This window comes from Triturus cristatus, chromosome 3_2, assembly GCF_964204655.1.
Source record: "Triturus cristatus chromosome 3_2, aTriCri1.1, whole genome shotgun sequence".
NCBI lineage: Eukaryota > Metazoa > Chordata > Amphibia > Caudata > Salamandridae > Triturus > Triturus cristatus.
Window position 1 is genome coordinate 629,419,791 of NC_140584.1, and position 22,204 is coordinate 629,441,994.

Consider the following 22,204-nt stretch of genomic DNA (forward strand, 5'->3'; position numbering starts at 1 on the left):
GCTCGCCGAGTGCATGACGCATCGACCGTGACTTACTACGCTGCCGGGACTTTGCCTCAGCACCTCCGAAGAACCCTGACTGCCTGAGTCTCAAACACCGCCTTACCTAAGTCCGTGAGGCACTGCTCTGACTCTAAGGCAGCACCGACCCTGCGTGGCTTTCAGCTGACACATTGCCTGCAGCCCAGCAGTTCGACTTCATTGCCATAGAATCGACACATTGCACAGTTGACATTGACGCATCCTCGGCATCGTATTCAATACAGGAACCTAGGTCTCGCACCAGCATCCAGAGCATTAACCCTTCTGCACAACGCATCGTTCCCAGGCGTTAAAGCTTCAACAACTGTGCAACGCTTTCAGAAACTGAAGAATCACCTGCATTCACGATGCCTCCCCTCCTCTGCGCCACACATCATCGTCTTCGATGTCAGATGAATCCAAGGGGCTCTAAAGGGGTCTGTGTGACTCCTGTATCCAGCCCACGCTCCATCGCTGTTGAACTGAGCTTTTGGATTTGTCCCAGTCAAGCGTGACCATTCTAAGCACTGCATTTTGATTTCATCTTTAAAAATTCACATCTTGACTTGAATACGTTGGATATTTGTCATTTTAGTCTTGTTTTACTCAGATAAATATTGGCTAGTTTTCTTAACTGGTGTGGAGTACTATGGTGGTGTTTTCACTGTGTTACTGTGTGTGTGTGTGCACAAATATTTTACACATTGCCTCTTTTGTTTAGCCGACTGCTCGGTGTCAAGCTAACAGAGGTTGACCACAGGTAAACATTTTAGTGTGTACTACACTTACCCTAATTACAATGAGGGTCCCTAATTGGACACCTCTGCTAACTATAGACCCTATTTCTAACAGCAGTAGCGGTCCGTGGAGGGAGTTCAGTGGGGCAGTGAGGCGGGGCGGGGGAGGGGCAGGGTGGGAAAATGTAAACACCGGAATATGGATGAACAGAGGTAAGTACACATTTAAATAAATAAAAGGAATTTTGTTGCGTGCGCTGCATCGCATTTTGCGATGCAGCGCGCGCAAAGGAATTTGTTTTATTTATTTAAATGTGTACTTACCTCCGTTCATCCATATTCCGGTGTTTAGATTTCCCCACCCTGCCCCACCCCGTCTCACTGCTCCACCGAACTCCCTCCACGGACCGCTACTGTCTAACAGGGAGCAAGCAGTACGTCTGTTCCATGCCAGCGGGAGATTTAGATATGCTCCTGCCAGCTGGAAGAAGACTTGTAATCTGTTTCCCTAAATGCTCTAATGTAGGCAGGGAAACTGAACAACATATTACTCCCCTGGGCGTGTGCAATGCTGGCTCCATACGGGGAACAGCTGGTGCTGCGTGGGCCCTGGTGCTCCCCTTGCGGTCCCCAACATTATGGGCCCCTTGATGGGTACCGGCGCACCCACCTATTTAAAATGCAGATGCCGAGGATTGGGTCCCTGAAGCAAAATAGGTTTAGTGAGGGGGGCCACATGGCTCCCCTCCCTTTTTAAAAATGGCTGGCCCTAGGGGATTGGGTCCTGGGTCCAAAATACGATCGGGAGGGGGTCATGTGGCCCGACCCCCTCTTTTATTTATATTTTGGCCCATGTGTATGGGACCATCGTGGCCTAATTAGGCTCAGGGAGTGGAGGCACACACCCTCCCTAGAAGGATTATTGAGAAGGGCTGCATGGCCCTCCCCTTTTCATTGGAACTGGACCAGGGAATTGGGTCCACTGGGACAATTAAGAGTTAGGGAAGAGATTACACCCCCCCTTCATAGATATGTATTGGCCCCAGGGGATAGGGGTCCCCAGGGCCTGAAGGCCAACCCTACACTGATTATGACAAAGGCTGTTCATGGTGTGGGGTTGGCAGTTTGTGGTGAGTGGCTACAAGACAGGCACTACGGCACGCTCATGCCAAGCGTGACCAAAGGCGGTGCGCTGCGAATGGTTCGCTGCATCAGTGGGTGGTTGCCTGCGGCCAACCCCACGCTGCATGCAATGAAAGGCTGTGCACAGAGTGGTTTTGGCTGTCTGCAGAGGGGTTGGTTGCCTCTGGGTGTACACATTACTCTATAAACTAGTATGGTATTAGAGGCCTAAAAGTAAGTACAAAATAGCTCAGATTAATATGATGCATCATTGATTCCATCACAGACCCAACTCCCTTAGGTGTAGCAAGCATGGGTTATGTACATCATTGACCCTATACCATCAACTTCACGGATAGCCTAGTTTACATAATTAATCAACCACACATATACGGGTAACACTCATTGCACATAATGTTCAATATGTACACAACTGTTCAGAGAAAGCCAAGTTCCTCAAGATGCTCAACGTCTGTTTCAAAATTAATGCCCTACTATGGACATCTTTAATCTGTATCAAACCCTTCACAGTCACCAAACCTACATTGACAAATGAAGTTAATGTGAATAGAAAAGTGGGTTCTGTAGACAGTGTTTACTCAATGGATACACAGTTTGCAGACAGTGAAACTCTCATGAGAAATGTGCCACAGAGTATTAAAAAATATCTACTAAGAACAGTGTACACTCTACGCAACACTTGTCAAAAAAGCCACTATTCACTTAAAATAACCAAGGTCTGGAGGTGCTAAAGATCATACTACCTGGAGCTTTCATACTGTGGTGTAAACTTTACAGACAACCCATCTTCTGAAGCTAAAGAAATACATTTGCATAGTTTAGTACCTGGTGCGCAGTCTTTAAGGTTATTTAGAAATTGTCATGCTGAGAGGATTCAGTTTAATGATTCAAGGCTGCTTACAAAACGTAGAGGTTAATTAATGAGGAATTGGCATAGGGCAGCCCCGTAGGTCTTCTTGCTGCACTGCCATGAGCCCTACGCCCAATCTGAAAGGGCAGGAATGAATTGTATTTATGAAAGAGCGTGCATTCTTGTTCTTTCCCTCTGTGCTGGTGCACAATTGGCTGCCTAGCGTCAATGTAGGCACCCTTCCACCATGGTGCAAGGGTGTCTCAGTTGCAGGCAGGATTGTTTTGTGCAGAAAGGAGCATGTTCTGTGTTGTTGTTTCATGTTATTTTTGTATTTATTGAGTGTTCCCATGTTGGAGGATTCATAGCGCTGTCTCGGCTGATAAAAGAGCAATATGCCGGGCCCACAGAGTTGAGAACGACTGTACAAATGTCCATGTTTAAAGGGGTTTTCTAAATCTAAGAAAACAGGTCCGAGAACCATTTTCCTTTTTGCATGTGTGCTGCAGAATGCAGCACACATGCAAAGAGGAAAAGAAGTTAGGAGAAATACAAATATTTTTTCCTGTTACGCCTGCTCTGAGAGGCGTAAGATTTTGACGCTACCCCAGGTTTACGGGGGTTAGGTACATTTGGGGAAGCGTCAAAATCCATGGGTATTGTGCGGAAAACCCACTGCAATGCCCATAGAATGCCTCCTTGATGCAGAGTAAGGCAATGCAGCCACTTGCGCAGCTTTGTCCTGCTCCATATCTATAAGGCCATGCAAAGCCACGCAGAGTGGCTTTGCGTCACCTTATAGATATGATTGAGAGACTTGTGCCACTGGAGCATGAAAAAAAAAAAAAGTGATGCTCCGGTGCCACTAGCCTCTCGGAAATAAAGTTTTTAGCATCTACTACGTGGAATCTTTGCTCTGTTGAAAAAAAATTCTTCAGAGCCAAAAAACTTGTGTGGAAAAAACTGGACACAAGTCAGCAACTGTCATCTGCACACAGTGTTACTCTTAAATCAAAGATTTATAATGTGTTTAATACCTCTACAGAACTATGATGCAGTAGAAGCACATACGCTTTGTAAACATTTAAACCCATAAACTGAACACAGGCTGTACAAAATTAGGTAGAAAAGTAGTATGGTAGCCACTTGCAACTACGTAAACTATAAAACAAGCTAACACACTCATTGGATGATGTCAACAGAGACGTCATTTGAGATGTCATCAGTGATGTCATAAATGGTGTTATATAACATGTCATGAGTGATGTAATATGTGAGGTCATAAGCAGTGCGTGACGGGCACAAGTTTTAGTTAGCTCTGTTAACTGGAACTGGTGAATTTCTGTGGTTTTTTTGGGTTCACATATTGACCTAACTATAACATTACGATAGATAGATGTTGAGTTGAGGATCTATACGAAGATAGATGAATATGAAGTTAATAATCTATACTTGTCGATAAATACTTAGCTTCACAGTATTTTGTGTCTCCATGTTATGGCCATTAAAGTTTGGAGGATGATATTTCTCCCTCTGATAGTCTGGTGTACAAACAAGAAAATATTGGCTTAAATTCGTACAATGTTTAAAACTTGAATTGTAGAGAAGTTTGATTGACACATGCAGATGGAGCCAATTCTGAGATGTTATCATAATTGCTAGGGGGTGACTAAATTAATTAAGGACTTAGATAACTATTCCAGTGCACGTAAGACATAATTTCAGACGATGATAGCCCTACCCATGAACACAACACTGCCTAAATAATCAGGCAAGAACCCCCATGATGAAGCATGCCACTTGATGTGTTTGAGGGTTTGACATCCTTTTACTGGAACTTTGCAAATGTATGCTTTCTAGACTCAGGTTCAACCTTAGGAGCACGCAAAGAGCCTACTGTGTCTGCGCATTAGAGGCAGCAATATTTTTGTGTGTTCACAAAGATACTTATAAAATGAAAGGTATTGATGTTTCTTGGACAGCAGTGATGGACGTCCCTGAAGAGCATTACAAACATGTAATGCAGACCATAGTTTCAGCAGGGCAGTGCTTCTTCTCCTTGTAGTTTCAGGCAGCAAATCCCAGTTGCTGTGCAGCTCTCACATATTAATTCTGTTATCTGGGGAGACAAGCAGGGGGCACCCCTGTCCAATGAGGTGCAGGGTGTCACCCAAAAGAATGACAACTTCCTCCAAAGTGTGGCATATTCTTGTCCCACAAAGCATTGCACCTTAAATTCAAGATGGAGAATTTTCTCTGCTTTGGAGTTACAGCTGGGTGAACCAACCGAGTGGTGTAACGCATTTCCATTAACACACCTGCTCTACCTCCTGCAAATTCCATTCCTGGGCCTGCCATCTTGCTTGGGTTACAGGAAGAGGGTGTAGGCCCGGCTGGCATTCCTTATTTTCTCTCTCTTTGAAGTCCAGTTTGATTTACCTAGCCTCCAACCCGGCCTGTTTTCTGCAGCTGCAGACCTCACCCCATCAGATAACCTTCACTCTATGCAGGCCACTTATCACCTCATCAAAGCAGCTTGACTAAGCCTGTTAAGGCTGACCCATCAGGAAAGGCTGCTAGAAGGCTGCATTTTGGCTCATGGAAAAGAGAGTCTTATAAATTCCTTTCTGCACTAGTTATGATAAATTCAACAGTAGCACGTTTTTGAAGTTATCATTGCCAATTTTCTAAGTCCTTGAATGACATATTCAGCCTCTTCTTTGCAATGTTTATACTTAAATAGCATATTCCTTTGTTAGCCTATGGAGTTAATACTCTAAAATGGGGGAAAACAAAATTGGTAGTTTTTCCCTCACCAGGGCATATGAAACATATTTTATAATGTCCCTGCATATAGTTACATGGCACCCTCCCACCACCCCCAGAGCTCCAAGGGGAGACCTTAGGGGTGACTTATATGTTAAACAATAATGTAGATTAACACTTTGGAAGTACCTTTAATTCAAAAGTCGAATTTGCATATAATTTACTTTCAAAGGCAGTCTGCAAAGCAGGGCTACCTTTAAAAATGACAGCAGACAACACAGTAGTGCACACTCCAGTGCAGGAAAATCTACTGGGCCTCTAAACTCCCTGCCCTGTTATTTACTAGGGACGAATAGGTAGTTTGAATCTCCCTTGCCATATTATATGCTAGTGGCTTACACGGTCTGTCATTGTCAATTGTAATTATACCTAATTACCATCATCCTTTTTCATCAGAGCACTGGCCCTGGGCCTGGCTAGCAGAGCCCAGGGCACTGTCAGAGACAGTTACTGCCAGTATCAGTCACAAAAAAGGGGGTGATCAGGGCAAAAAGGAAGACTCTCTCACACCCACACATTATGGTTTAGTAGTGAGGTATTTGCATTTCCCTGTGAGTTGTTTAAATTTGGCATCATGATGCATTCTGGCAATATTTAATTGCCCTGCAAGCAGCAAGGTAATGAATTAGTCCCCCTTCTAACACACAAGATAATTGTTTTGCTGTGTTGCAGTGATATTGTTTTAAAATCTAAATTTAAACATATCTGTTCAAAAAACCTCATGACAAAGGCAGCATTTTTTTAAACAGTAGCTAAATTATTGCACTGTCACATCATTGTGCTTGTATTTTGGCTTTGCTTTCACGCTTGATTTGGGAAAACAAGGCTATTGTAAAAAATCTGGCTTCCAGTTTGATCTTTCAATTCAATTATGCTCCAATGGTTTCCTCACAGTGCTTTAATGTTTAAACTACAAGCCTGCTCGCCCAGCAATACCACTTTTGGCAATCACAGAGCAGTCTGTGTGAAAATATTGTTTGCGATAGTAATGTGACTTTGTGTAGTACTTTGTTAAGTAATTGAGTCTCGGAGGCTTCAAATGAAGCACTGCATAAGATTATTGTCATTGTATGTCCCACTGTGCTAAGCAATGGAGGCCTCCCATAAAAGGTGTGTTGAGCTGCTGAGGCCTCAATCATTCTCAGTGTGGTTTTAAGTTATCTGGGTCTCTCATGAAGTAATGCCCAGTTCTAGAGGCTTCATCTCATCTGTGGTATTGTGTAAGCCTTAACTCTAATAATGTGACCTGTTGTGTTAGTCTGTTGATGTAATTTATGGGTATAAAGTCTGAGGGGAATATTATCAAGAAATCTTTCGCCACTTTAGCGGCACATATCGCTGAAAAAGCAGCGATTTTTTTATCACACTATCAACAAGCACACACTAACATGCTTTAGCGCTTGTTTTCTTGAGATAGCTGCTGGTTTTTTTTTGCTTTGCATGTCAACGACATTTATCGCTAATGACCTGCAAAGTAGGCGTTCTTCACCAATACTACATGAAAACAGTCGCTAACATAACTTCGCACTATTAGCAATGCGGCACCAGACCCGCGAAACGAGTAAAAGAGCTGTGCTAACCTCGGTTATCACTGGAATTTAACACCGGTTTAAAAGCTGACTTAACCATCTTTTGTATTGGAGGTGGATTGTGTGGTTAAGTTCACACTTGCCTATTAGCAAGATTTTGATTGGAGCGTACTAATTATCGCTTGGTTTCTCACGCTATTGCTGCTTATCGCCGCCCATCGCTGGATTTGACTTCGCCTCTGATCAAAGCGTTGCTAATACGCCACTAACACGGCGATGTCAACCAGCGACTGACGGCGATAAAAGAAAACGCGCTAAGCGCAATTTGCGATAATTATCGCATTCTGTTGATAATATGCCCCCTAGTGTATTGGGGCTTCATAGTAAGTATTAGGGTATGTCATATGAAGTCTCGTTTGAAGTTACAGAGGGCTCACGTGAGAACGTAGTGAGTAGCATGCAAGTTTCAGAAGTCTCTCCTGAAGTATTGCCCAGTTCTGGAGACCTCGCCTCATCCGCGGTATTGTCTGCGGTTCTGTGGGCCTTCTTTGGAGTGCTGTACTCAGTCTGGAACCCTGGAATACTGTGACAAGTTCTTACATCCTTTTCAAGAGCCTCATGCCTGGTTCAGAATCCCTTTTCTCAAAGGGTTTAAACCAGTCTCAATACTCTCGGTAGACTACATAACGCATAAAAACGTCGAAGAGAAGCTCAAGACCTGAACATGTACGCACAGGAGAGGAGAGGAGAGCAGCCCTGGGGACTGTGGTAAAGATGCCCAAATCCTCAAAGTGCGCATGTGCGGTAAAAGCACCGAGGTAAGGTAGTGAATAGCGCTGCTAGAGGTGGAGACTAAGGTATCCGATGTGAGGAGAGGAGTGAGCTCGAGGAACCATAGAGAGTCTCTCTCACAAAAAGGGCATAGATACATAGAGCCAATTCCTAGCAGAAGTTAAGGGGTCGAAAGCCGTGCATGCGTTCACAGTAACGAACGCCTGACAGGGAGAGCGACGCAGTGGAAAATGCAGACAGAGGCAGGGACTGGCTGAAGGGCCTAGAGGCCTTCAATGGCATCCATTGTTGTGTGCCCGCTACTTACACAACTTCTGCTGCAGCAACAAACAGAAATGAGTGCATGGCTTTGGGATGGCATGCCATGCATCACTATCCGAACCTTTCACCCTCTCACCGCAGACACGCGCGCTCCTTCTTATTAACATGCCTCATTCTGGCACAGTGGCTAGTGACCACTGCTGCCAATATGCCCCGTGTCACGTGGGACACCATCAGCTGGTCCTGGCCTTGCATCCCCCATCACATTGCTTCATTTGCAGGCTCAAATGTACGCGGGTGAAACTAAAAGTTCTAGAATACAAAGTGAGGTCAGTTGCAGAGCTAGGATCAGCTGATAGTGCCACAGATGACGTAAGCTCCTCAAACCACGCCATAAGCACAGGGTTAAGTACATTTCAGAAATAAGCAAAGTGATTTTCCAAAAGTGTACCTTGAACTCCTCCAAGATTTTGTAGCTTTTCCCATGGTATTCACAAAAGTTTTTGACCTCCTTACACTCGGGGCAGCAGCCATTGTGTTCCACCTTGGTGCACTTGGGATGAATCCGCGGGCACTCGGGCTGGTCGCAGACCGGCCCATCCTCGGTGCAGATACACGGACAGTTTGAGTGGCCCGGGAAGAACCGCTCGGACAGTTTGTACACGAAGCCGCTGTCGTCCACGCAGCCCTTCCCCCGGTAGTCGTCGAAGGTCAGGTTGTCGTTGCTGGAGGTCTGTTCGGCTTCATCCGCAGGGTAGTCCTCATGGCTGACAGAAGCGGGGGCGGCGGATGCTGCAACGGCCAAGAGAAGTATGCAGGCCTCATAGATGTGCCGAGCCATCCCCCAACCCGGAGCCCGCTGGACACCTCCAGACCTCACACAGAACCGGCGGCCCTCATCCTGCTGGGAAGGAACGGGAGAAACATGGGGACATGTTACCAGGAGGGACAATCGCAAAGCTCTGACACACCTATTGCCCAATGGCAAAATAAAACCACCCGCACCACAAAAAACCCTGCAGCCAACCTATAACCACCCACAATCAAGTTAACAGCCCCCCAAAAGCAAGAACCTGGTACCCTAATGCTTAAGTGATCCATAAGCAAGAAAATTCAGATACATCTCGTGAATACCTAAAGCACAGATTGCTGGAGTTATTTCTGTCAAGAACGGAGTCGAAGGGAAACGTCCCAAATTCTAAGTAACATAACATATTTTTGCGTGCTTTCGGTCTAAGCAGCATTGTTAAGCAGTTAAAAGGGGCCAGTGTTTTGTTCTATAAAACTGCAAAAAATATATATTCTATCAATGCCTTCCACACTATAAGTAATGAGGGAGGAGCTCTAAAAACGGAACGCAAATGTAGTTCTAGCGGAAAGGCTCTGCTTGGATTTATGCCCACCACGATCTCAACTTCAGTGGCATTTTTTTTCCTTCCCATATTCAAAAGTATTTAATGTTCGACAAATCACTTAATATTCCTTTTTTTTTTTTAAAGTAGCTAGAAACGTAAAATGCTTCAGCCCCTACTTTAAAAAAAAATCCGATGTAGGAGGGTTCAGGGAAAGATTTCAGGCAAAACTGCAAGTTGGCAGGCAGTTGTGAATGGATACCGATGAAAACATCGACAGAAGTAAAGGCTGCTTACTGAGTCTGGACTTTTCTCAGGGTGTGAGGAGGTCATATCCTCAAGAAAAGTTTGAACAAATGGACCAAATCGTGCAATTCATAGGAAAGCTGAAATAAACTGACATCAAAGCAATAGGGCTTACAGCAGGTCCTGACACACCACTCATGAACTGTCTCAATACTTTTATGATGCACTGAACAGGTCTACTAGTCCCCCAAAATACTGGGGGGGGTGGGGGGACGGGGGTTGGGTTCATCCCAAGGAACCTTGATAACAACGGTAGCAAATGGAACGTTTTTCAGTATAAGTTCACTAAAAATGGCCTGAGAAGACATGAGTAATGCAAGCCATTCATCTAGTTTGGGCACATAATGTTATAAGTCCTTCTGTCATTTTGCTTCAGTTTTACCTTCCACCTCCTTTCATAGCTCCTTACTGACCCTTCAAGGTAGATATTCAGTTAAGAATGACTGACAATTTACTTTTAAGAGCGAGCTTGTGAAAATAACATTTACACGGATCTCATACTCTCAGTTAGTAGGTAGCAGAGCTAGCCCTCACGTTTAACAGATATCATAGACTCAGGCACTAAATCGACCATGCAAGTTTGGAAAGCTGACATACTCATGAGGTTATGCTAATCATAATTTTATAAAATATTTATCAACATAGATATGATGCAAGTGCTGTATATGAAATAAATAACACTGTTGTAGCGGGTGCTCTTTGCACCAAGGTAATATCATAAACAAAAAAATGTATCCAACTCAGCATAAAATATCCCTTAAATAATCACCTAAGATTTCCACATTATACCAATGAAAGCGACTTTTTGCCAATGTTGGCCGCCATAATACCAAGAATGACCATACCATGCTGATGAGGGCTCGTGCCGGGCCCACCAAAATACCCGGGAAGGCCACAGTATGCTAATAATGTTACAATGCACAGAATATGTCACAGAGGGGCACAGCATGCCAGAGTGGTCTATAGTAATGCTTGGAATTTTCACACTATGTCAACGAGGTCACCCTTATGCCTGAGCCACCTTAGTAGCTAAAAGTCCCAAGTATACAAAGCAGAGTAATAGTATTAAAACGCTGGGGACGAAAATGACATGTTAGATATCAGTGAACTGAATTATCCTTAGGATAATCATTGCCTTCTATCTCTCTCAAGGAGGGGACTTGTGCTTTCTTTGCAAAAGGGAATGCATTTCAAGAAGTATTTAGTTCTTGAAATGCAGAAGGTAGTGGTGCAAAGTTAATTTTGCTAAATTCACAACATGGCAAAATTAATTGTGCATATCATTTAGTGCTGAGTGTATTGAGAGTCTGGCTGGCATACTAGGACATTAGAGTTTAGTATTCTTCTGTTTTATTTTGAGGCAACGCGCTGGAGGTGTTTGTTATGATGTTCGAATAAAAGGAAGGCAGGTACCCTGCAAGAAGTGGGATTTTGGTGTTGTGTTGTTTCCTCATGCTGTTTCTTACTCTCCTCCTCACTTTCTTTAGCCTGTATTTTTATTTGCTACTCTTAGTTTCTCCCACATCCTCTTTATCGAGTATAGACTATACTCCCTCCAATCCTTCCTTTCATCTTTCCATCTATCTTGCTTTCAGTCATTTCCTCTTTCCTTTTATACTTCCATCATTCCATTTTTTATTTAATACTTACCACCAACTTTCCTTCTGTTTCATCTTTCCTTCCATTTTGCTATCATTCCTTGATCCTTCCGCCCTTCCTTTTTTCTTCAGTGTTCCCATCTTGCCTTCACTCTTTCCGTATCTCCCTCCATTGATCCCTTCACCTTTTCCACAATTAGATCCTTCCTTACATCAATCATTCCATAATTCCATCATGCCATACTTCAACCATCCCATGCTTCCTTTCATCATTTCCTCCATCCTTCCATTTTTACATCCTTCTCTACATCTTGCCTTCCATCATTCCATTGTTCCTTTCATCCTACCATCCTTTGGTCTATATTTCTATTGTTCGTGTCCTAATTACATCCTTATCCCACTGTTCTATCTTTTCTGCCATCATACCATCTTCCCATCCATCTATCCTTTAATTACTCCTTCCATTGTTCCTTCCCACATTCCAGTGTTCGATCCATTCTTTTTTTATCTCCCATCTGTCCATTTTTCGGTCCTTCCTTAGTAATATTTCCATCTTTCCTTGCTTTTTCCCTCCATCCTTTGATCTTTCTTTCCGTCATTCCATTCTTCCTTCCAACGTTGCTTCTATCATTCCATTCATCCTGTCAGTTTTCCTTCCTTTGATCCTTCTTTTCACTTTCTTTGCCATTTCCTTTTAACATTCACCTGTCCTATTCTTCCAACCCCCAACCCTCCATGGGTGCATCTTCTTTTAACCATCCCTTCCATTCTTCCGACTTTTCTTCCACCATTCCATATTTGTGTAACCTAATTCCTTCCTTCCATATTTACTTTCATCTCCTGTCTTCCATCTTTACTTTCATCTCCCCCCATTTTACTTTCACCCCCTTGCTTCCATCATTTCATCTTTACTTTCATCTCCTTCTATCCTTCCTTTGTTTGGTGCTATCCCTACATTGACTCGCTGACTTATTTTTTCTCCATTTCATAAGTTTCTTCCCATCACCCCAATGCTCTGCTATTTTATCCTCTTGCAGTGAGACTTATTAGCTTCTCCCTGGAGTCCAGTGAGTCATACATTAGAGCTTAGAGGGGTTACAAAAGCCAACTCAATGATACCAGTGCTACCAATTCTGCAGCTAAAGGGGAAAGGCGAGGACAACTTTTAGGCAGAAGACACTTTACTGATGGGATATTACAGAATTCTGCAGAGACAAAGTCAAAAGTAAACGTAGCAATAAGCGTATGAGCCGTGGTGCACATTTTATGGCGCATTCTAAGGGGCAGATTTACTTAGCACTTTTCTGCGGGTTTGCTTAACAAATGTAACACAAACTGGCACAAGATATGAATTGGGATTTCCTTTCCAGTGTAAAATTTGTTTTGTGCTGGAAAATAGCCAAAGTAACACAAAGTAGCACATTGTGCTACTTTGCATCAAGGGAGCCTACAATAGCTGGTACGTGGCTGCTCCGGTGCAGCCATCCATGGTTTTAATGCAAAGTCATCTTGACTAAAAACGTATGCCTCCTTGCGGCAGGGTAACATTGGAGAAAAGTTGTATTTTCTCCAAACTTTTCCAACTTTGAATGTAGGCTGTAATGTACAGCACACATACAAACTTGGAAACGTTTAAAACTATGCTTAGTATAGTATTTTGAACTGGAATTGTGCACTTCTAGTACTAAACATATGCCAGACATCACACCTACACACTGTGGTGCGGGGGTGTTTGTTTAGCACAAGGATGCCTAAAGTGTGACATTGCAGGGGGAGAGAGATACAGCACCATGTCTGTGTATATATGCTAAAGTTCTCCTCCCTCCATTTCATGCAACTTTTATTGCTGCACCCATTTGCATGAAAAATATGTACATTTATCCCCAGGAGTCAATATTTACTCTGAATAGTGTTCTTACGTTCTTAAAAAGACAAACGAATCAGGGAGTAGCAAATTAGAAGCTTATCCATGCAGACATTTTTGAAGGTTTCAGTGCACAAGGGCATAGCCTTGATCACCTGTCGTCGGTGTGGCCTTCCGCATTCTACCACTCACTTCTGAGTAATAAAAGTGAAGGAAGGACAACATCTAGAAATGAAAAAGCTACTCCCATCTTTCAGTGAAACATTCAATAAGAAAATGTAAATACTGGAACTTATTTCAGAGAAATGTCTTCACAGTGTCTTTGACGTGTATATGGTATACTTACTAAACATACTCATTGGAAATGTTTTACCAAACATTTGTCGTCGAATAAAACGTAATTCTTGCAATTTTTTTCACTTGCTGCAGGAGTGGACATTAATGGGTGTCATCCACAGATGGCCCTCTCTTGCCTCTGATCGGTTTCCATTAGCCAGTAGCTCATAGCTCTACGTTAGGTGTGAATAATAGCCCTTTCCCTCTCCCCCTTTAAAACAAAGGGGCAGCAGGAGCTCTTGCAAGCGAATAGCCAAGCACTTCCGTCTCAGCATTTTTCGTTTCCCTGAAACCATTTCTTTCCTACTGAAGGCTGCGGAAGAGTCCACAGGGCATTCACTGCAAGAGAAATCACCTCTTTTTCTCTTCAAGGCCAGGGAAACAAAGAGAAGTGCTTTATAATTCTTCAAATATATCTTGTTGTGGTTCCTCAGGTAATTCAAGGTCCAGCAAAACAGCGAGAGGACTCCAACATGAAAGGATTCTGGGAAGAAAGAGGTTTGTGCATTCTTGAACTGCTGGCCATGGCTCAAGGGGATGTGAAAATAATTCTGTCATTCCTACTTGCTGAATCACATTCAATTGTTGCCAGTGCAGTAATAGTTTTTATTAACCCATTATAGAAACATAGTCTCCCTTACCAGTGAAGTCAACTGACTGTTTCTAGCCCTGGCCTTTTCTAGGGCGTTCCCTTGACATGCATGTGCATGCAGCCCGGTGCACACTTCACTGGATTGTACCACTGAATACCGGCACTAACCATGTCACGGCACAGGGATATCGAGGGACGAAATGCCGAAAGGTAAGTGCATATAGGGAAGTATAGAATTACTATCCCTAACTCCACATATTCGTACTTTGAAGAAATATGTACCATGTAGGTACATATAGATGCAATTAGGTATAGAAAATCTAGACCTACCAGTTGATAGTTCAGTTTTGATATTCTGTCCTCCATGTTTTGTCCTGTCATGAGGTTTCGATATTCAGGGGGCACGCCGCTCACTGGAGTGATGCATTTTGGTGAGATAATGTAACTGGGACACCTGTGGACAGTGATACCAGTGCGTTTTCCTCTGACACGTGGTATCCATCCTGCACGATGACTGGGTAGAAATGATTCTGCAGGCGGCATCGTCGGATATTGTACATTTTTGAATCCATAAAGCTCGACAATTGGATCCCCTTCGAAGCAACTACAAAATATTTACATTCTCGTGAAATTACCTTCGTGATTTCAGAGTTCTAGTAATTTTCCTGCTGCTAATGGGCACCACCCCATAAAGGAAAATATTTAATGTGATTTATGGTATTTTGAAAATGCATCCAGAATTCCAGAATTCCTTGCTAATCTCCTGTCATGCCTATTCCAGAGTAATTATGCAGAGTATGCAGAATTTAATTGCATGCCATATAATTTACCGAGGAGAGTGAATTTGGCAGTTCTACCCAAGTATAGTCTAACATTAGAATCCCAACATTGTTAAGCCCCAAAGAACCCCATAATGGGGATCCCAGCGTGCCGGTTTTTAATTCACCCTGACCCTGAAAAGCCTGCACAACAAAGAATTAAGGGCACTCATGTGCTACTCTTGATGAGGCTAAGGGGAGGAACCGGCACAGCCACACTCTTCCCCAGAGGGATGGCACTGCACAGGCACTGATGCATCAGTGCCACTAGGGGCCAGTCTGTGAATTGCCCTATGCTGTTGAAAAGGAGCAGCTGTCTTCATGAATACCGCGGTAAACAGAGGCAACAAGGCCAGGCAGAGGATGACGGCCTGCAGTGGGGTCTTTATTATCTCCCATGGTCCCATTGATACACCACTGACTTGTAAGGCTAAAATGACAAGCTGCAAGACACCGCCAAGGATAGGGGTGGACTGTAGTGCCCACAATCCCAGAGTGCTCACAGAGGAGGAGGGGCTGCAGTTTGTGCCAGTCGGCACAACTTAATTTGGTTTCCCTGCCCACAGCACGGGATGCGCAAGACACTGCCAAGAAGAGGGACGGACTGTATTGCTCACAGATGAGGCGGGGCTGCAGACTCACACCCGTCAGGCGCTACTTAAACTGTGTTCCCTGCCCGCATCGCGGGATGCACATGGACGTGTCCCCATGCAAAGACCAGGCTAAGACTGGGCCCATCTGCGCCCCTCATCGCCTACAGTACCTGGACTGGGCCATCCCCCTTGGTCCTCTCTTACGGATCGTGGCAGATACTTTTTGACTTGGTTGTTTGTTTCTCACCTGTCTGAAGTCTGGGTAAAAGAGAGATTGCTCCAAATAATCCCCCCTCCTTTGCCCCAAGAACTTCGACGATTGATGGGTTTTTGGCCCGCGCTGTGGGGCCATTTCCAAGGAGATAGAACTTGTGGACAGCCGCCTTTCCCTGACTGACGATAGTCTCCCTCCTCAGTCTCTGACCTTGACTCCACTCCTGGGTAACTCCTCACCTTGCCCTGCACCGGCCAAAACTGAGACTTCTACTTTGGCCGCTGCAATCCCCTCCCAGAGGAACTCACTACTTTGTTAGAGTCAGATCTAATAGCTGATATTGCACAGAAGTCTTCTTGAAGACAGTGCTTGAGCCCAGCGATAAAGCATAGGGGGATGTCTGCCTGACCTAAGGTGACATCTACCATGTCTAATTCAGAGACAGAAACTATGGGTAACCAATAGCAGGGCTTGAACTGCACGGATCATCTGGTTGATTTATTCAGGGCCAAGCTCGACATCTTACTAAGTGCTAAACTTGATTCCATCAGCTCACGACTGGCGACTTTTGAAGCTAGATTGAAAAAAAGCTGTGTGATGGTGTGAGGTCTGGCAACTCTGCGTACCTGCGCAGGATAAACCAGGAAGCTGTGCTAACCCTACTTCTATCACTGGTTGTCCTGTAAACTCTGCAGCAGATGCCAGTGTTTCTGCTGTTGGAACCTCCTGCAGAGGCTGGCCCTCGAAAGGATGTGAATACTGCCTACTCCAGTTGGGGTGCGTCACTGATAGCAACCCGACATAGGAATTGAGAGAAGGAGTACTTCAAACTTGAAAGGAGGAACCGATACTGCAACTGCCTCCAAAATCATGTCCGTATGTGATGTTTTAACCAGCGTCCCAGCCCTGACACCTGAGTCTGTTGAAATTCTACTGAACTAAAAAACAAGGCCTCCCATTGGCTAACCCTTAATACAAATGTTCTGCCTGTCTCCCCGGTGATATTCTATTAGTTCGTAGAGTTGGGTGGGTGGGCTCACAACCCACATGCTTTGACGGGGACTTTGTTCTTGTCAGTTTTAGTCTGGCTAAGACTGTAGATGGCTTGACTCAGTATGCTAAACAGGACATGATTAAGTCGAAGGTGAATGAAGCTCTTGTCTTTATCTTTCTTCTATACCAGCCTGGACCTCTCGGTGGCGAGACTGGCTGCCCCATCAATTGTACCACACATCTGGGGATCCCTATCTCCAACCGGTTTGAGGCACTCTCCAATCTGACCATGGTGCACTGACTTTCAGAACTTGTGCATAGTAAAACCAAGCTCGACGCCCCCTGCACTATGAATAATTGCCAGGACTCAGAGGGACCTTCAGTGGATTCATTTGTTAGCATGATTGTGCCTGTGTGTATATGCGGGTAGCGACAATTGCACCAATCTCTCAGACAAAGATCATGTAATCATTCACAGTTATAGTGTCCTCAGCTGGAATATTGCAAGGGTCAAAGCTAAGATGGGGCCTGATGTTTGGTTGAATTTTATCCAGCGGTTTGACATTGTCTTGTTACAGGAGACCTGGACTACGGAGGATGTATTTTGTGACGGTTTTGTAGGCTTTGCCGAACATGCCTCACACTCATCTTTTGGGCTGGCTAGCGCTGGTCTCCTAGCCTGCTTTAAGATCATCCCTGATTCCTCTTTAACAAGCAATGACACAAAAAGTAGGCTTTTATAAGACTTTCTATTGAAAATGGTCATCCAATTTCGGGCTATTTGTTATGAATTTTTATAATAATGATTTTTCTGCTAGGAACAATACGAATTATACTGTCCTTTTTTCTTTTATTGATTCCTTCCTTGTACACCAGCCCCTTGCTTAAAGGGGACAATGTTAATGTGTTGGTAGCAGGAGATTTCAAGGCAATGCTGGGGGATACCTTGAGTGTCTCCGAGTTACAACCCCTTGAAATCCCTCGATGTCGATACTCTTGTCGGAACCGAGATGCCAGGGGTGCCATGCTCTTTCCTATGCTTGTCAATCATAACTTATGTAATGCTCTAGAGTCCTTTGACCATGGCACTGTCAATGCAACATATTCACTGGAAGAGGTCAGCACTCAACCATAAACTATATTTTTAACACATTATACCTGTCTACTTGAATTGCTGATGGTGGAGTAATTTCAAATGCATTTAGTGATCATAGCCCCCTCCACCTCCCTATCAGTCATACCGTGAAAAGCAAAAGAGGGGGTAATGAGGGTAACTCACTGATAGCGGTCAAGGGCAACCTGAGCAGATGAGTTTGGAGGCACGCTGACATCACACAAGTTTTTGCCAGGCTCATGGTTGGTAACCAGATCAGAATATTAAACTGCCTCTTCTTAGAAGTTCACATACACATAGTAGTCGACTTCTTTGCGTCCCCGAGATCTGCAACGAAAATGATTGTTATGAACAAGGTATGGGCTACTGATTTGGGGGCCACTCCTTGGTTCAATAAAGCATGTAGGTCGACTTAAAGGAAACAACATTTTGCTTTGAGAAAATCTCCAAAGAACAGGGAGGAAATTGCTAACTGTTGAGTAAACAGGACTCTTGCAGTGAGGGAAGCGGAGGTGAGGAGTGAGCATTGGAATATGCTGGCATGGGCTTGCACTGTTAAAGACTTTAGGTCCTTTTGGAATTTGGTTAACAACTATTCATTGCCCGATGCACATAAACAGGCCCTTCACTGTAACATTGCTCCAGAAGGCTGGGTGAATCACTTCCGCCATATATACGACCTGAAGGACAGTGAGTATTATGGGCCCGATCCTGCCCAGTCGAATTTTCCCAATTCAAACCTTCTTCTCCTTGGGAGAAGTTGTATCAGCTATCTTGCAAAGCACAGTCAACAACGCACCTGGACCCGATGGTGTTGCAATGGACCTGTATCAGGGTAACATTGATTTTTGGGCTCCCCTGCTCATGAAACTCTGTAGTTCCTCTGTGTGGAGGGATCTCCCAGAATCTTGGAGCCTTGCGATTATCATTCTAGTTTTTATTAAAGGAAACAGACAGGATCCGGCCTGTTACCATCCCATCTCCCTCCCAGAATCTTTGGTTAAGATAGTGGGTTGCATAATCTTTAGGCCGGAACTTTGGGTCAGTGATGATAATGTCCTATCCGCAGCGCAGTGTGGTTTTTGACTTGGATTGGACACCATCAAACAATGTCTCAATCTGCACCTTATTATTAGTAAGTATAAATTACTCAAATACTGTGCCATCTATCATGCTTTTGTTAGATCTGCCGAGCATATTTGGCAGCATTAACAGATGCAATCTTTGGGATCTCATGACCGCTATGGGGATGGAGAAGAGGTTAGTGCAGTTTTTGAGAGTGTTGCACGCTAATCTCTCTGCTACAGTGATATATGGGAACAATGGTGAATGTTCAGACCCCTTTAGCCTCCAGCTAAGTGTCTGTCAGGGGTGCGCGCTGGCAACAATCCTTTTCGCATTATATATTAACAAGATAGAGTCCGTTTTGCAAGTTGTAGGAGTTGATGTTCCAGCAATCAAGAACAGATTGGTACAGGCACTACTCTATGTCGATGTCACCCTATTGTTAGCCAGAACTTCTTATGGACCTAAGTCCCTCATTGCTGGTTTTGTGACCTTTATACATAGACTTAATTTAGAAATCAATAGGTCCGAAACCTTTGTTATGGTTTGTGGCCCTAAGAATGTGAAGACTTGAATTACTAGCATTAAGGGCAAGTGTATTGAGAGAGTGCAATCCTTTCCCTACTTAGGTGTCATTTTTTAAGAAAACCTTAGCTGGACTACATACATGGGAAATAGGAGGGTTGGTTTCTGATGTGCTACTGGTTCTATTGTTAAAGTCTCTGCTTGCATTGGAAACAACATTCACCCGCTTGTTGAGATTTACAGGCACAGGTATGTCTCTGTCTTAACATATGGTGCTGGGATCTGGGGCTGTTGTGAAATGGGTAGTTTACAGATTGAAATAAATAGGGCGCTTTGTAGACTATTGGGGGTTGTTCCCAGGAGCCATAATGTTATGGTACATGAGGAGCTTGCATTAGATTATGTGGAAGACTGTATAAAGCCGACCCCTATGTTACTCCGGTGTTCCATCTGGTGTGATGTAATTGAGGTTTGCTTGGCGTGTGCCGTAGGATCTTTGATACCCTGGTTTAAGTACATCCAGTCAAACCTCTCTAATTAAGGGAGACCCAGCCTCTTCACCGACCCTACCACCAATAGGAAGGTGTGTAAGGTGTGGGTAAAGAATACATTTTTGATGAAGCAGGCAGGGTTAGGGATCTGGGAATGTCTACCTCGGATACCCTTAGAAGGTATGCGATGGTACAAACACACCCCTGGGTTGAGCCATACTTGGAATGGGTTATTCGCCCTTGGGAGAGATCAGTTCTCAAAAGATTCCACCTGGGCTCACTTAGATGGAAACTATGTTTCCCTCTTGGTCAATAGGACATTACAACCATCAACCACTGCCCTGCTGCCGAAACATCTGACCAAACTCTGTTGAACTTTGTATTTTTCAGTAGATTTTATAAAGAATTGTCCAAGGGCCGGCTTATCCAAGCGATACAAATGGTACAGATTAAAAATTGTAGAGTAGCCCTAATTTATTTAGACTCTGCCTATGCAGGAAACATGTTTTAGAGTGGGCCTATTTTTAAAATCTCCCGTTAGACTAAGCAACTGAATGCTGTTTTAATTCTTTTCTTATGCAACTTCCACAAAGTTTACCCTTTGACATGACCAATGTGCTTTTTATTTGTGAATGGTGGTTTTAATTAATTATTGTTTTGCACAAGGCTGCTTGTTTTTAATGTATTATGCTCTTGATTGTATCTGTGTGCTTTTATGGTCATTTTGAATAAGGATGATTGAATTGACGGGTAGCTTCTTTGAAGCACAGGGGTGTCATTGGGCGGGAAGGTGCAAGAGGGGTTGGTGTACATAATTTACCTGGGCACCGCTCTAGGCAGAGCCTTGGCATTGTAGCCGACAATCCATGTGCAGACAATAAACGAAGACAGCAAGGTCTGTCCATGAGATGGTGATTTCCGCATCATTAGTGGGCGCTTCCTTTGCTTTTGGGGGTTGAAGGGATGCTGTCCTTGCAGAAAGCATGCCCTCAGGATGCTCACTCTATATTGTGTGCTACAATGAGGTGTGCAGTTTCCTACCCCTCTAGGCACTGCTTGACAATTGCTGTTCAGACACACATAACCACTGATGCCGAGGAGGAGGATTTGCAGAGAGGACACACAAAGAAGTAGAACACAATTTGGGAGGGTAAAATGTCACTGAAGCAGACAATTTGCTTGTGTATTTATAATTCACGGTGCATGAGCGACAAATACTGTTGGCGTACATACTATTAGCGCCTGGATGCACTCTACAAAACTATCAAATAAATAAAATCCTTCTTGTGGTGTCACACCTGTTCCTAAGTACTCTATTTTATTTCATAAGTGGCACGAGAGCTTAGCTGATTAATACTCCTGATGAAGATGTCTGTGTGCAACCTGCAAGTTGCTGAGATTAATTTTATCTCTTAGACTCTTATTTTTCCAAACTGAATAACACGAGAATTATTGAGTTGGGATAAGACTCGTACTTGCTCTTTATAGTGCTTGGCAGAGGCAGATCTGTGACAGTAAACCATGTAGATACAACAGTGTTGTGTGCCCTAATGCGGTAGTAATGGTGACAGCATAGTTGGAAAATGACAAGATAATATAAGTTATAAGGGAAACACTGGAAGCCAGGCAGATCCGCAGGCAGTGGTTAAATCAGGCAGGCGTAAAGTAACATTACTTTCTCCGAAGAAAGAAGAGCAAAATACCTCCTCCTGACCCCCAAATCATGTCAATAAAAGTGTGAGTCATTAGCAATATTTATTGCAAACCATAGTGGCTATCTCAGCTGCACCTCTGTAAAGAAAGCTAAATGGAGGTGGCAAGCGAGGCAGCCTGTTCTATGGTGTGATTGTTTGCACTGTAAACCATTCTTTCCTGTGACGTTTATTGACTCAACAGGTTCCTGTGCATTCTTGATAAGACACTTTATACATTGACATCACCTTCTAATAGACCGGGTCAAGGCTGCGCCGGGCTGAGAGGATTGCCTCTGGAGTAGACATTATAAAATAAATCTTAAGATTCATCTTCATGACCGCTGGAGGAGTCTTATAAACACTGCTTGAACTAAAACCAGTTTCCATCATTATTTCCCTAGTTGATGCTGTATTTTAACAAATACAGTTTAATTAAGTACAAAAATAAAAAAGATCCAGCAAGGCGCCTATCTTGTTATGATAAAAGGAT

At 43.9% G+C, this 22,204-nt stretch overlaps 1 protein-coding gene and 1 long non-coding RNA gene across 3 annotated transcripts in view; one reads left to right on the forward strand and one right to left on the reverse strand.

Annotated features, from left to right (window-relative positions):
• The window catches only part of VWC2L (von Willebrand factor C domain containing 2 like), a 641,767-nt gene that overhangs the window by 606,276 nt on the left and 13,287 nt on the right, over positions 1–22,204 (reverse strand). For both annotated transcript variants that reach the window (XM_085648556.1, XM_085648557.1), the window contains exon 2: positions 8,611–9,063. In XM_085648556.1, the coding sequence (XP_085504682.1) occupies positions 8,611–9,000 (390 nt within the window). In that variant the 5' untranslated portion in view covers positions 9,001–9,063. The remainder of the gene's footprint in view (positions 1–8,610; positions 9,064–22,204) is intronic.
• Positions 1–22,204, forward strand: part of LOC146857859 (uncharacterized) — a 384,686-nt gene that overhangs the window by 255,473 nt on the left and 107,009 nt on the right. The gene's annotated exons all lie outside the window — the stretch shown is intronic.